Source organism: Malaya genurostris, chromosome 3 (assembly GCF_030247185.1).
Source record: "Malaya genurostris strain Urasoe2022 chromosome 3, Malgen_1.1, whole genome shotgun sequence".
Lineage (NCBI taxonomy): Eukaryota > Metazoa > Arthropoda > Insecta > Diptera > Culicidae > Malaya > Malaya genurostris.
The window spans coordinates 195,303,554-195,319,537 of NC_080572.1; the positions used below are offsets into that span (position 1 = coordinate 195,303,554).

At 37.1% G+C, this 15,984-nt stretch overlaps 1 protein-coding gene across 1 annotated transcript; it reads left to right on the forward strand.

Annotated features, from left to right (window-relative positions):
• Positions 1–1,081: 1,081 nt before the first annotated feature.
• Positions 1,082–14,378, forward strand: LOC131434971 (uncharacterized). The gene is made up of 6 exons (XM_058602351.1): positions 1,082–1,509; positions 1,568–1,711; positions 1,772–1,952; positions 11,620–13,237; positions 13,293–13,383; positions 13,473–14,378. The coding sequence occupies exons 1-6, from the start codon at positions 1,442–1,444 to the stop codon at positions 13,771–13,773; spliced, it is 2,403 nt and encodes an 800-aa protein (XP_058458334.1). The 5' UTR covers positions 1,082–1,441; the 3' UTR covers positions 13,774–14,378.
• The last annotated feature ends 1,606 nt before the right edge of the window (positions 14,379–15,984 follow it).

The window sequence follows — 15,984 nt, forward strand, 5'->3', positions numbered from 1 at the left end:
ATCAGAAAGGTTTTCCATAATTCCTAAAATATTCCTGATTTTTTAATATTTTTTTGCCAAAACGGTTTTTGAAAAATTTAAATGAAATGAAAATCAGAAGAACCACCCTAACTCCACCACTATGGCAGTTAATGGGGGGTTGAATTTTTGGGAAAATCATTTCGAATATAAACCCTTTCAAACAGCGTATATCAATTTTTTTCGGTTTGGGGGCAGTTTTTATATGCAAACCCTGCTACACACTTTGTTGCTTTTATGCATACAGGTTACTTTGATGGGATTGTGTCATTGCTCAGTTGCACGAATGACACCTCATTGAAACGTTTCATTTTCTGATTAGGGTGCATATCATTGCTCAATTGTAACGTTTTTAGATCGCTGGTTTTTCCGTGCATATTTTCAAAACATGATATCATTCTTTATTTGGAAAAACAGGATGAAATTTCAGAGATTAGAACAAAACTTCTATGCTATATCTTGACCCACAGCACAAATAGTGTTGGCTGTTACCATTTTTCAATTAATTCTAAAATTCTCAATTGTTTTTGAAGGAACTGGACTAACATAATGTTTTTGAGTCATTGATTGTTGTTTTATTTCTTCCATGAAGTAAAGAATTTATTCGAAGAAAACCACATTGTTATATGTGAAAATATGAGCGATATGAGAAAGGCAGGTTGAGGTTGTTACATCATAAATACTCTTAGCATAGCAGCGTTTCGTGCGGTCCTTCTGAATACGTGGAATCGATTTTCCACACCATTCTACACCTCAAACAATGCTTTGTCGCGTTTCCTATCATTTTTTTCACACTGTTCGCTGGTTGCGCTCTTGTTGCACAAAGCGGTTAAATTATCATTAATTTATTTGATTCCGGTTTTAACCTTGACAGTCATTCACCAGTGGTTCGTTTGTGAATTATGCATTAAATGCTAAAATGTTAATCAAAATATTACTAAACACAAATTTTTTAATCCAGTTCCAATGGTTTTCGTCACCATCATTCGAACATCTGTTGAATGTTAGAAATAATTCCAATAACGAAAAATGAGGTTCGTTATTCCTGCACCCAACCGAGCAAATGAAAAGCTTGAGCATCGTTATCAGTCCAAGTACTCTTTCCCTTGTCTGATGGCGAGACCAGTGGAAAAACAAGAACGGATGGATGGAAATCCAACCACATCATACTTTGTTCGCAATTTGCATACAGCAAATATCGACGAATTTATGGCTTCACCAACTGAGTACTATTTATTTGCCCAATTGATTAGAGCAAATTCGTTTCGATTGGGCACCCTCCCTACACTGTACTGATAAGCCGCCGATGAGAGGGCAGAAAAGTACCAGTAAGTACCCTTCCGGGAACTGGATTTAATACAGTATTTACGCTGGATTCGAACGGATGTGATCTTTTAGTTCGACCAATCGGGAGGTGCGCTGGATGCATTTTATAAAGAGTTCCAAATCGTTCGACGTGAACGTCCGACCTGTTGAAACGAGCAGGAAGAGGTGTGTTTCAGTGAATAGCATTTAGAAAACGGTGTGATTTCAATCAGTTTACTCGCAGGAAACCGAAATTGGACTGTAAAATGAAACGGAAGCGTTGTATGCCGGCGATGTTTTGTGTAATTTGCTTTTCCATCTTGATTGCCTGGGTCATGGGCGATATTTTCCGGCAGCAGACGTCGGATGGCGTTGAGGAAGCGGGGGAGTAGGTTTTCGGTTGTGGAGTTTTTATTGTAAATATTTAATTCGGCCTGTGGTTTTCCAGTGCGAATGATACCATGCCGGAAGGTGTAATGATTCAGTATGAGGATGGGCAAGCAACGGCTCGAAATGTTGACCCAAACATGGGAACTGAAAACTCGTGTGCGCTGACTGGCGAGTGCCGAATACTTTGCAAAGTGATAGACGTGGAAGTGATGTCACAGAAAATCCAGAAAGTTTTAGAGGTAGGATTTCCTTGGTATTATCAAATTTTATATGTGGTCATCTCATTAGACGAAACCTTACGCTATATCATTGATTACAAAAAGCTGAACATTTTTTTTATTTTGTTCCAAATTCTATGAGATTCTGGATGCAATTGATACTTTGGTTAGGATATCAGAGCCTTGAATTGTAAGGAATCTTAGTATCAGTTGAATTACAGTACTAATCATGCATTTGCCAGGATATATTTCTACAGTCGAAATGCTCAAAGTCTGCTTAAACAGAGACTTAATTTCGGTTTGGAAATGTATGCTTTTGTCAGCCTAACACTAGCCTCGAGTAGTGAAAGTATGCCAAATTTGACCAACACAGCATCTCGAATCTCTGAGATCGCTACAATACCCTTGGTAAGGGCGCTCCCAGTAAAAAAAACTAAATCACAAAAACTAAAAAAAAGTAAAACTCATTCTATGATAACTCTTTTGCTCCCGTTTTGATATAAATATCTTATTCCCAAGGGAAGCACATCGGTTTCATGATCCTGCTGTCAGTTTATGTCACAGAGTTTTGTTTGTCGTTTCGATTTGGCACCTTCAGGACATTTGTTTCCATAGAGCTCGATAGGTTTTTGGGGTGGCATGTCGATTGCCAATTTTAAGTTTTTGCCTTTCTCATATGGAAAGGTTATGAAATCACTGTGAAAACCGACTTTTTAACTGAGGTCCAGAATATCATAGACTAGTGGACTGAGTTCGTCGAGTAGCAAAATGTGTATGTAACGTTTCTTTGCACTGACTTTGCTCGAAGATGGCTAAATCAATGATGATCCCATTTAAAATTTTTGAATTTTTGGTTTGGATATGACTTCCGGTTCCGGAGTTATGGGGTAAAATGTGCAAAAATATGAAAATATGTGTATTAATTTTTCTCAAAGATGGCGCGACCGATTTTAACAAACTTATATACTTCTGAGTCTGAATTTCATCTGGATCCGAATTCCGTGTAAAGTGTGTTAAAACTTAAACGGGCGAAACAAGCACTTGAAAAATATTGCAAACTGGCCTTGAAAACTACTCCATTTGGTAGTCAATATAAGTAGATGACCAAAGAAACTGATTTCCGGTTTCCGATTCTGGAGGCACCGGAAATAGTGGACATGTTCTCTCAAGTGGATCTCTCTCTCTTTTCTCAGCGATGGTTTGACCTGTGGTCCCATAAGTAATTTCTGAATTTTATCCGGATCCAACTTCCGGCTCCGGAATAATAGGATGCAGTGTGTTTTAAATTTTGGACCACCGCTTCAAGGTGCAAAAAAAACGTAAAAAATCTAAGTCAACGTCCAAACTGCTCTAAGCCATTATCAGTAGACGGCCAAAAAAAAATCGATTCCAGTTATTTCTTCAAAAATCGAAGAAAATTATTTTGAAGAATACAACAGTAATTTATATGATCGGTCTGAATGACGGTTTAAAAAATTTAAGACACTCCTTCCTATAGTTCTGGTTTGAAAATTTTAACCAAACAATTTTTGGTACTTCTGGAACTGGTATAGCCGAAGTCGGTTCGTAAGACCAGCCAATGGAGCAGTTTTGATCCCTGTATAGAAGAACTTTTCGCTGTTTTTCATCGTTGCTCTGAGCGACAGTTTGCAATTTCACACTCTCACCACCCTTTAATTTCGAAACGGAAATCTGAAAATAAATTCAGTAATTTTAAAAAGACCTTCCATTTGAATCTAAGTTTGTTGAGCCGTCGAGGAGAAACGTAAGTGAGATCCATTTTGGTGATTTTGACCAATATTTTTGTTATTTCCGGAACTGGATTCTGTGAATCGGTATATTCGATGTGACTTTGTGAAATCTTCATTTTACAAGAATTGTGTTCTAGGAGTATTTTTTTAATATGTTCTGAAAGTAGCAGAAACTTTGTCTGCTTGGCGGTTTCGTTGAATCAGAGCCGTAGTGAGGGTGAGGCAAGTGAGGTGACCAGAGCTAAAAAAATCATTTTTTTTATTTAAAAGATAATTTGATTCAGGCCTATTTGCGTACAAGCTTTACGTGGCCGATTGAGCCGATTTTTTAAATAATTTTTTTTTGAGTTGAATCTCGTTGTCACCTTTTTTCTAGGGGGAAAGGAGCTTCCTTTTCCCTCCTGCGAGGATTGAGGGGCACTTCGTTCGTGGTTCGTCTCGTCATCTATTGCCGCATCGATGGTATTGTTGACGATTTCCGTCTTCTTTTCGTTGCTAGTTGCTGTAGATGCACCTTGTTGTACATTGGTTGCAATTGCTGGTTGGTTGGAGGGTAAGTTGTTAACTGCAGCTGGTGTACTTTGTTCTATAGGGGATGATGATGGATTCGTTGAAGGGAATGCTTCATTGTTGTTGGTGGCTGTCACAGGTGTACTGGGATTGCTTGGGGTTGGTGTGAAGGAAGCACCGTTGTCCTTTGGTGTAGTTATCTCCTTGTATAGTTTATCACATGACTTACCGTAGTGAACAGCTTTTTGGCAAAATTGACATGTGGCCATCTGATTGTCATAGGTAACAAGAGATTTGCAAGGAATTCTTGTATCTTGACCGAAAATCACATGAGAAGGTATAGGCCTCTTCAAGTGTATGCGTAATAAACGTACGACATTTAGAATACCGGGGAAAAAAACTCTTCCACTTTTCTTTTTCGATACAGAGAATCTCTCCGTATTGGGACATAGTTTTGCGAATATAAGAATCGGTGACGCTTGAGTGAAGATTATGCACACGCACTTCTATAGCACTATCATCCATATATACTGGAATGTTGTACTTAATGTTCTCGTGCTCCACATAGTGCACATTATTATTGTCTTTTGCGAATTGAATTGCATCCAACTCTTTATAAAACTGGATGTAAACAACATTATTCGTCTTATTGCATTGAAGTAAATGCACACGTTTAATGTCAAGATGCATCCGTTCCTTAAGCAAACCTTCTAGTTCACGTATCGAAGGTCGAATTTTGCACTGCCTGAAGTCAACAACAATTGTATTCTTTCGTGTCGGCGGTAGCTTTTGTTCGTTTGGTTCACTCATTTCGAGGTCGTTCTATTGTTCACTACACAATACTGTACTTGGATTCTTCTGTCCCGGACTTATGCGGTTTTGTTTTATCAACTAACTTGGATGAGATGTGAAAGCGAACTGTAAAAAAAATCATTTTCATTGACTCAAAATAGACGGAAATGACGAGACATAAGCGGAACAGTAGTTTCAAAATTGTGTTCTTTCTTTCATTTGCCCTTTCAGTCACTTGCGGTTTTCAGTGAAAGTTCCATAGTACGCAGTGTCGGTATTCAGCCAAAGCTTTGGGAATCGAAAATGACAAAAAAAAGTTTCACAGTGACTTTTACCTGTTGGTGCTCGAATTTGTAGTAGTTTGTTTTTCCAAAGTAGTTCTGAGATGTAATTACTTCGATTTTTCATATTTTAGCGTCACCGATTTTCAATCGATCGATGAAAGAATGAGAATTGAAATTCTGCTGATGCTCCCTGCAGACGTTAGTTTGGTTTCGTCTTGTCATAGAGGAAAGAAGAGTGACGTTGGCAATTATACTCTCTCATTTTTTCGATGAGAAACGAAAATGCTTTGTCTCTCTTCGTTTGTTTTGGTGTCGGTCATTTACGAATGAGACAGTAAACCATTGAAGATGAGGCTGTTGGAGTGGTTTTTCCATTGAGAATGTGTGACAATTTCAAGCTCTGGAGGTGACCGCCTCCGGTGCTGACAAAATGATAACTTTTCAAGAGTTCTTTCGGGAAAAGTAATTAATTTAAATTATATTTCCGATTAGTATTATACTGTTACAACCATTTAGATGTCGCGGAGCTGGAAATTGGAATAGGTATGAGGTCGAGGATTAGTTCTAAGCTAGCGATTCGAGCATGGTAAAACCAGGAATAAACAGTAGGATTTCATCGCAAAGTGCAAACCAATTGAATTGAAATTGAAACAATCTCATTTACAGCATCGTTCCTGTCTAACAGGAAATCAAATATCCATGATCACTTGACCTTGACACTTGACAGCTTTCATACAACCACAAATACACATTCGCCATTTTGAAATTAGTTTGTTTTCATCTTGAAACATCTACCATGAGTACGATTCAGATGATCAGTTTACTTCCATATACGTTACCGGGACTTCAGTCGAAAAACATATGATGTTTGTTTTCATCCCGAAATATCCCAGCGGTTTTCAATTTCTAGGCAGTTATCTCTTAGCGTTAATGATTCACCATAAGGGTATAGAAATCTCTCCATGTAATCACCACTTCAACACACAGAAGATCGACAATGGTGAAAAGACTTCATGAAACAGTCCATTTGAATACGACAAAGTTTTTGCAATTCGAATCTCACGTCTCCACATAAAAAATATTTTCCACTAAAATCAAAACAAATTGATCCGAAAAATTTTGACGGGAAGGAACACCTACTGCGAATTTCTTAAGGAACAAAAATTAGATTTTCCAGAAGCAAAAAATTATTTAATTGTACAGTGCACATTTTGAAATTTAGGCTTTGATAGAAACGATAATTATTGTGATTGTTTTGCTCCCTGAGAAGATTTCCCTTGTGCCAAAAATTTGCTCTCCAAGAAGGATTGCCATTCCCGAAAATTATCCATTGGGAGTACCATATTTTGAAAAAATGTGAGTGTACGTAGATTCCGAGGTGCTGGATAAATTTGATCATTAGGCATTCATGTCGAAACGACTTGTCCGGACAAGCGCTTGTTAAAAAAGTCTTTCGTTTCGAGATGAATTAGTTGTGTAATGCTACGTCATCAGTCATCATCAACGAACCCAAAAGACTATCCCTTGTAGTGTTTTATGCTATGTACGTATAACACATACCCAAGCAACAATTCGAATGCCTTTAAGTTTTAATCATAATTCGTGAAGGATTTGTAATTAATTCAAAAATGACTACTTGTCTCATGACAGCTATAATCAATTTTCTTTTGAAAAGTAATATAATAGTTTTCAAGTCATATTTGAATTCTAATAAAACCTTTTGCACGGACTAACAGCTTAGCAAGATTTTGGACTTACCATGATTTTTTAATTGCATTGCAACTAATCAAAAATAGAATAACTAGATCGAGAATTAATCAATGCTTGCATTCTCAACATTGCTGTCAAACATCCTCTTTTAAACATTGTAGTTAATTCAAGTCTTTTACAAAAATAGTTTTGTGTCAATGTGTGTGTGTGTGTTCATTGGATAACAGCTTCTGGTATTGCAAATTTGACGGATTTAAAGTATATTTATGTCACATGTCTTGTGGGCTATGGGCTTTATTACTCGTTATGTTAGGTGTAATTTGCATTGGAAAATGTTATATTCAGACGCGTATACAGGGGTTTGTAACGCCTCCCCCCCGAAACTCAAGAATTTTTGATAGGAGACAAGGGCTAGACTTGACACGTGGTTAAACTGGACGGCTTAAATAATTTTTAAGCCTGCAATTAATTCGATTCATGAATTGACTTTGTTGATGCGCTAAAAGATGACGCGGTTGAGATGACTTGATCAAAGTCCAGTTTCAATGGATGTTTTTCTTATTTCAATTTATAAATAATGCCCGATTTAGTCCCGGTCTCCCCTATATTATGAAAACCACCCCCGAATTTGTTTTCTGGGTACGCGCCTGGTCGTGTCTGTCATTTTGATGTTCTACCGCAGCATTTATTAACTTCAATTTAAAAATTCAAAAAGGAGTATATACGATCCACTTTTGTTTAATTTTTAGATTTGATTAGTTATAATTCTTATTTTGATCTCGAATGTCGTCTAGGTTCAAGCACTTTTTGAATTCGCCCTGCATCGTTTGTTTATATTGGAATATTCTCAATATTGATGTCTTATTTAAAAGTTTAGACCGTCATAAGAAACTTCTAATTAGGTTGCGCAACAACATATAAAAACCCCCTTTTAATCCACCTAGTGGTGTGATAATGCCTTTCTCTTCTTTCATAACAGTCTCATGAAAATATATTTCTTTAATTAATTATTCTTACTATTTTTATTACTTTTATTATATTTTATTACTATTACTATATTTCTATATTTTATTACTTTTATTAAATATGTTCGGAAACTAATTTTGACACCAATGGCCCGACAGTAGCTTTCAAACGAGCCCAAGTTTGTTAAAATCGGTACAGCCATCTCTGAGAAAATTGAGCGCGTTCAAATATCTTCGAAAAGTGCACACACACATACACACATACGCACACACAGACATTTTCCAATCTCGTCGAACTGAGTCGAATGGTATATAACACTATGGGTCTCCGAGGCTCCGTTCGAAAGTCGGTTTTTCCAGCAATGAGTAAAAATTTCTGAAGTGACCCCCCCATTTTTCACGAGGTAATCGATTTTACAATAAGTGTTATTGTTTTATAGTATTAGTATCTACGAACATGTTCGTGAAATATTTCGTCGATATTCGTATTTTTCATACTATTTTTAGTTACATTAACATTTATATACCTTTTCATTGTAATGCTTCCTGATTCTCAAGTTTTCTTTCGAATTATACGAAACTTTGCAAATGGATGAACAACTATTTTTGGCATAAAATGAAGAAGAAATTGTTCAAAAATGTTCAATTTTACTAAAATTTCTACTTAAACTTTCCAAAGAAATCGATATTAAAACACCTATTAAACACGATAGCGATCGCCATTCACTGTAACGTTGCGTCCAACAGCATCTTTGAAAAAATACGGTCCAATGATTCCACCAGCGTACAAACCACACCAAACAGTGCATTTTTCGGGATGCATGGGCAGTTCTTGAACGGCTTCTGGTTGCTCTTCACTCCAAATGCGGCAATTTTGCTTATTTACGTAGCCATTCAACCAGAAATGAGCCTCATCGCTGAACAAAATTTGTCGATAAAAAAGCGGATTTTCCGAATGGACCACCTAAGACGCAGCCGCGGTCAACATTTAAATGAAATTATCTTCAAAAAGTAAATGTCATGTACCAATCTAACGTTTAAAATAAAGAACCGATGAGATTTTGCAAATTTTATGCGTTTTATTGTTTAAAAAAGTTCTCAAGCTCTTAAAAAATCACCCTTTATAAGAGCGGTAAAAATCAACGTGTTTTGTCGGTTACGTCACTTATACAATCATATCTCCGGAACCAAAAGTCACAGCCATTTGATCTTCGAACTTGATCAATGGTCCGACAGTGGCTTTCAAACGAGCTCAAGTTTGTTCAAATCAGCCATCTCTGAAAAAATTGAGCGCGTTCAAATATCTTCTAAAAGTGCACACACACATACACACACAGACATTTTCCGATCTCGTCGAACTGAGTCGAATGGTATATAACACTATGGGTCTCCGAGGCTCCGTTCGAAAGTCGGTTTTTCCAGCAATTCTAATACCTTTCTATAGAGAAAGGCAAAAAGGTATTATCATACCAAAACGAGAAAATAAAAAAGTAGTATAGGTTGGGTCACTATTGATTCTGAACGAAATATGTACTTGAATAATTTTAAATGATCAAATATGGAACAATTTATTGTTATTTTAATGGAACATAAATCTGATTTATGGTCACTGAAGAAAAAATGCAACCAGCAGCTCTTATGGATTCGTTTTCCAACATTACAGACCTGATAGCCAGAGAAACGCCGTTCACATGAAATTTACCCTTTTCAGATGTACAGTTATTCTGAAAACAAGCGAAAAACGGTCTCAAGACACTAAACAAAAAAAAGTAAAATTTTAGTTCAAGCTTTGAGCTGTTTTTCACGGTTATTCCGAAACTTTTAGGACTGGCAAAAACAAAACAAATGCACAAAACTTTTGCAAAACTATCTTCGTGACAAACAATGCACTGAAAAGTTTGATATCATTGAGAATAATACTTCAGTGATATAACACCGATGGCAGCACGTGTCATACAAGAAAAATCAATGGCCCAACCTACGCGGTGGCCCAGCCCTGACGACATTCCCCTATAGAAATTGAAGTGCATTTTTTGTCGTGAATACGACCTACTTTACTATGGGGCGCCGTTATCAAAATTTACCCTCTGAGAGAGTGATAAGTTTTTGACCGTGAATATCTCTATCTAACGAATCAACATACATTTGCTACATGCCATCGGAAATATGATCACAATTTTATGATAAAATTTTCAGTTGTGTGACAAAATCTCAAATATTTCAAAATTAAACTTTTCGGAAGTGTTTGGTATAAACGAGTATCAAAGAGGATAATTCATAAGGCGCGTTTGCCTTTCTCGAATTGTTAAAGCTCATAGCTCAGTGATCTGTGAAAGGATTTATATAATCTACCTACAAATAGAATCAACTTAAGCGTGTATAGAAAAAGCATTGAAGTATTTCAATAGTTACACTATTGAAAAACTTGTCTCATTTGACCCATGTCAACACCAGCCAATCAGAACGCGTTCTGAGGAAGAGAACAAAATATCTGCTGCTGTACAACAAATCGTTCGAGAAAAATGTTCCGAACAGTGCTTAATATCGTAGTGAGTTCCACCATTTGGTCCTTCTGAAAGGCAGGAATGAATCCCGTACAGCATCCTGATAGTTTCTTTCAATGAATTATGCAAATCCGAAATGAAATAATCGACATTAAAATTCTGTATGCTGCTATTTTTATAGCCGTTAGGACCGCCCATTAGTGAAAAAGCTACAAACAAAATCACATAAAAAGAAACTTTTTGCAAAAATTGGATCAGTTTAGATTCTATCGCCACTGCGAGCAGATGTATTGTGAGTCGTTTGCAAAGCTAGTTTCGCTTCAGAAGCTTCCGATTACGTCACAGCTGCCAGTCGTTTGCATTGGTGCAAAAACAACGAAAATAGGTCAGCGGTGGAGAGCATCACACAAAATCAGCCGTTCTAGTGGCTCTAAAAGTTTTCTAAAGAACTATTAGGATTTCTTCTTCGCAAATCGAAGGTAAAAATCCTTAGTTTAGTGCAAATCTAGAACAGTTTGATTAGATTTGTGCACTTTTCGCTGTGTGTTGGTCGTGACATTTCAAAGCACTTTTCAGTGCTCAGATCATTATAGAGAATTAATTGAATCTACTCTTTCGGACCAAAAGTATCAGATTTATCCAAATAGAAGTATACCGTCACTAACACATTCAATTACGAATCACGCAATGCAAAAATGAAAGTGTTGATACATATTTATATAGTTATTCTTTTTTTTGTTTATTTATTCAATTAATATATTATTCATGTATTTATTCACATATTTTTCTATATATTTATTTATCTATTTATTTATTTAATAATTTATCTACTAATTTATTTATTCGTTTATTTGTATATCTATCAATTTATTTTATTTGTTTGTAGGAGATGAAATTGAACTGAACAACTGTTGCAAATTAGAACGCATCGTAGATTATCATTTTCTGAAAATTTAAAGAAAATTAGATGAATATGTGTGTCTTTTTTGTAGAATAAGCCCATTAATTGATATTCCCATCCTAGAGCTATAGATGGAAACAGTACTCGATAGAATAACCATGAAGACATTTTCAAGTCAAACTGATAGTTTTCAATATTTACTGAAAATGCCTGGAAGCTTTTCATTGCAACCTGACCCAATGATAGATCTCAATATTCGGTTCTATTCCAGGACCTGCTCTGCAACGACATAACTATCATCATCGAAAGTCTGTACATAGAGGATGAAACGCTCTCGGTCAGTTGGTTGGATCTGGACGTGGACATCAACATCGACCAACTGGAACTGAAAGCCTCCGAAATAAAGGAAATTGAACCGGGATCGTTTGATGCTGGTTGCCTGTACGGAACTTCCAGCTTAACTTTGGAATCGTTGAAAGTCAGCCACTTGGTGGGATATGCATTCGTGGGTTTATCCCAACTTAAAACACTAACACTGAAAAATCTCCCCCTGCAAGTCGTAGACCCGTACATTCTTGCTCCGATGATGTTTTCTTTGACAAAGCTGCAGGTGGACGGTTGTTTGGACTCGGTGAATCCTGCACCTTTCACAGGCACCTTGAAAATGCACAATTTAGCGGTTGTTTCGTTTGAGCGAAATGCTTTCGCGGATGTCTTGAATAGCGATAGCTTCGCAATGCTACCGAAATTATCTATTCTGTATTTGAAGAACTCACAAATCAATAAACTACGCAAAGGCGTAATCAAAAGTATTAGCTCATCAGTTAAACAAATTCACTTGGAAGGTAACAAGCTCGAAAGGATAGAGGATGGCGTATTTGATAGTATACTGGAAAATGACGTTAAAATTTATTTAAATAATAATTCACTTGTGTGCGATTGCGATTTAAGTTATTTACAGGAATTACTTCAGTTGCATCCAGATATGTTTGATGAGATTAGATGTGAAAAACCAGAAGAATTAGCGGGTGCATTTTTAACATCCGTTTTACTTTGCGATATAATAGTTCCAGATCCACCTGATATAAATGGAACCACACCAACAACAGATTTTACCACTGTTACTAAACCACTCCATTCAACAACAGATGCAACTAGTCAAACCGAAACAAGTGTTAAACAAACCATCATTCCAACAACGGATCCACAAACTACATATCCTTCGAATCCTACCAGACCGCCGTACTCATCTTCTACTCCACCGGAATCAACTGTTCCAGATTATACTTTTTCCACGACTGATCATCCGCCGACCCCACCATCACCACCACCACCTTTGCCATCCACCACGACGACTAGTTTACCTACGACTGATGGAAATTTGTACGCTCTGCAGTGTTTATCGACGGCTGTGACTTCGGAGGCCTCTGTCACTGTTGTCCAAGCATCAGAAATCAACATTCACAGACGATCAAAGACATTTATGGTTTCAGACGCACAGGAAGGAGCCGTGCAAGTACAGCTCGATCAATTCTACTACGACTCGTTCATTCTTTGGTTCTACGACACAGCTTCGAGTTCCATGTTTCCGCTGAACATCGAGGATGGCGCAAATTGTGCCGAAATCAGTGGACGTTCCATTCGTATCACGAATCTTATTCCGGATAAGAATTATATATTCTGCATAATTTTATTGGCCGAAAAAGACGTTTCACCATTCGATTGTTTGCCACACAAACTACTGCCGTCCTACGGTCAGCGAACCTGGCTAACGGAGGATCAGCAAATTATCGTGATTAGTATTTTGATTTCTTCCATATTGATATCCGTTTTAACAGGGATCATGGCCACATATTGTTTCGTGAATAGTTTCACCACGTATAAGAAAGGTGAGTGCTCTCCTGCTGGACCAAATACGTTCGCTAGTGATTTTACTTTCTTTAGCTTGCCGCAATATGTCGACGGATCGACGATTGGACAAAAGCGCCACTAATCAATGCTACATGACGCCAGCCGCACCCGAACAATCAGAAAGGTAATGAAACCATATGGATCTGATATCTAATCACTAATTCGCACGCGTTTTGCTTTTGTTCTTTATATTTTTTTTTCTTTTGCTATCAGACCACGTCACAAACGCAGCGTTTCCGATACCAGCGTTGAAAGTTGCCGTAGCTATGTATCGGCCGTTGTGCCCGCCACTCAGTTCCAGTACATTTCCTGGAAGATGGAAAACCGTTCACGCCCCTCGATGGAGTACTACCCGAAGGACCCTCCGCCGCCACCGCTACCTCCGCATCCGAGCAAGCGACTGAAGAAGCAAAAGTCAGAGATTAAAATCAACTTTCAGGAAATTTACGACGAACCCACCAGCACCAGCTACACTTCCTGTCCGCCGATGAAGATGCCATCGGGAAAACACTAGAAGCTGTTTTTGTCTGTTTCCGGTGTTGTATTGATTTTCTGGACGGTTGTTTTGATGTTTTGGCAGATCTTATTATCTGGGGTTGGGCCACAAAAGTTCAGAAAAAGTTTAGTATGTTGAAAAGGTCGCGCCTTAAAGTTTAGTTGAGTTTTACTAGTCGTGTACATGACATTTGAAAGGTTCAAAAGGTTCAGGAATATTGTGAATGGTTAACGTGGGTTTCCTCTTTGTAAGAGGTAAACATCGGCCGAAGTGATTGTCATTGATGGTATTTTAGCTCATTTTTTCCAGATGGAGGCTTATAATATGTTCTATGAAATCCGCTAAATTATTGAAAATTTTGTTACACTGGCAGGGGTAATGAATTGAATCGTATTGTAGTCAGTTACTTAACAATTCAATAAATTATTTACAAATTGGGTCGTTTGATTTTTGATGCTAGTCGTTAATTACATGCAACAGTGTTTATTAGTCGCTTTAGCCTTAGGATAAAATTTAATTGAGAAACCATTATCATTTTCTTCCAATTTATAATGTAAAGTCGTTTTGAAAACTAGGCAACATAGTGAATTTTTGTTCTGGGTTGTACTAAAATTAATGTACAAAACTTAACATTTTAATCCAAACCGTAAATTTGAATTTATTGAACGGTAAGCCATTCGAAAATTGTATAATATCGTAGAGAATACCACAATTTGGCCCTTCTGAAAGCCGGAAAAGTATTCCTTACAGAATTTCGATAGTTTCGTCCACTGACATGTGCAAATCCGAAATGAAATAATCGACCAAAATTGGTTTAGTATTAGGTCAATCGATGCTGCGAGCAGCTCGAGCGATTGCGTTAACCTGATGTTGGTCGTGGAAAACGAAAAGTGGAAAACGAAGGGGAACATTATATAGAGCAATTCCACGCGGAATCGGTTTGGCACTGCTGGCACGACCCCATTCTACCTGCATGAAACTTTGCATGTGTGTTCGTTATACAAATGAAATTTCACTGATCTACAGATTTTTTTCACTCAAGACTAATTTATGAACAGGAGGGCGTATGCGTTTTTAACCACACTATTTTCAAATAATTATATATAGATATCTATAGCTTCTAAAAAAATATGCCCAAGAAGTAGTTGTAGTTAATCAATTTAACTTTCTAAAAAAATATACACTCAAACCTTCATTTACGTAATAATCGGGGTTTCGTAAATCGAATTATGACGTGAAAAAAGTTTACGTTATTTGGAATTTTCAACGTAAAAAAAGTTTTCCTTATGTACATATATATTATTGAATATGTATAAATTATTGGATGGTTATGGAACGAAAATGATCAGTATTTACAGGAAAAGGATGTTCTAAGTAGTATCAATTTCCAAGATGGCGACTTCCGGCTCATCGATATTCGTTACAAACCATCAGAATATGGGTATTTCCGGAACGAGTTTGATGAGTAGATGTAGGAAGACGATGTTTGAGATCGTTCCAAAATCCAAAATGGCGGCTTCCGGCTATTCCTTGAAAACCCTTACAATTTGTGTCGATATCACAAGAATTGCTCGAATACCTTCACAATATGCATACACCCAAAACTCCGTTTACGAACACTTTTTATACGTTACCTCTTTTTACGTAACTCTTTTTACGAACCAAATTCCAAGAAACGTAAACTTTTTTTACGAACCTACTTCGTAAAAAGAGGTTTTGGCATACATCGAAAGCTATTTCCGTGGAAATTACTACAATATGGGTATTTTTGGAACGGGTTTAAAGAGTAGATTCCGGAAAATGATGTTTGAGGTATTTTGGAAATCCAAGATGGCGACTTCCGGTTTATTGATATTCCTTAAAAACCCTTGCAATATGGATATTTTCGGAACGGGGCTAATGAGTAGATGTCGAAAAACGATGTTTGAGGTGGTTCTAAAATACAAGATGGCGACTTCCGGTTTTTCGATATTCTTTGAAAACCCTAACAATATGGGTATTTTTGGAAAGTATTTTATAAACAGATGCCGCAAAACTATGTTTGGTGTCGCCTCGAATTCCAATATAACATCCTCCAGTTTATCGATATGCCTTACAAACCCTTAAAACAAAGAAATCCGAAACATATTGGATACCAATAAACGATGTTTGAGCTCGTTTCAAAATTCAATGAGGTGATTTCCGGTATAGTGCTTTAAAGGAATACCAAGTTCAAGGAAAATGGAAAAA

Excerpts from the sequence above, each read along its gene's own strand:
- LOC131434971 (XM_058602351.1), top strand. The coding sequence starts at position 1,442 with ATGCATTTTATAAAGAGTTCCAAATCGTTCGACGTGAACGTCCGACCT. Across the intron at positions 1,712-1,771 it reads GGCGTTGAGGAAGCGGGGGA|TGCGAATGATACCATGCCGG; the intron begins GTAGGTTTTCGG and ends GTGGTTTTCCAG. Across the intron at positions 1,953-11,619 it reads AAATCCAGAAAGTTTTAGAG|GACCTGCTCTGCAACGACAT; the intron begins GTAGGATTTCCT and ends GTTCTATTCCAG.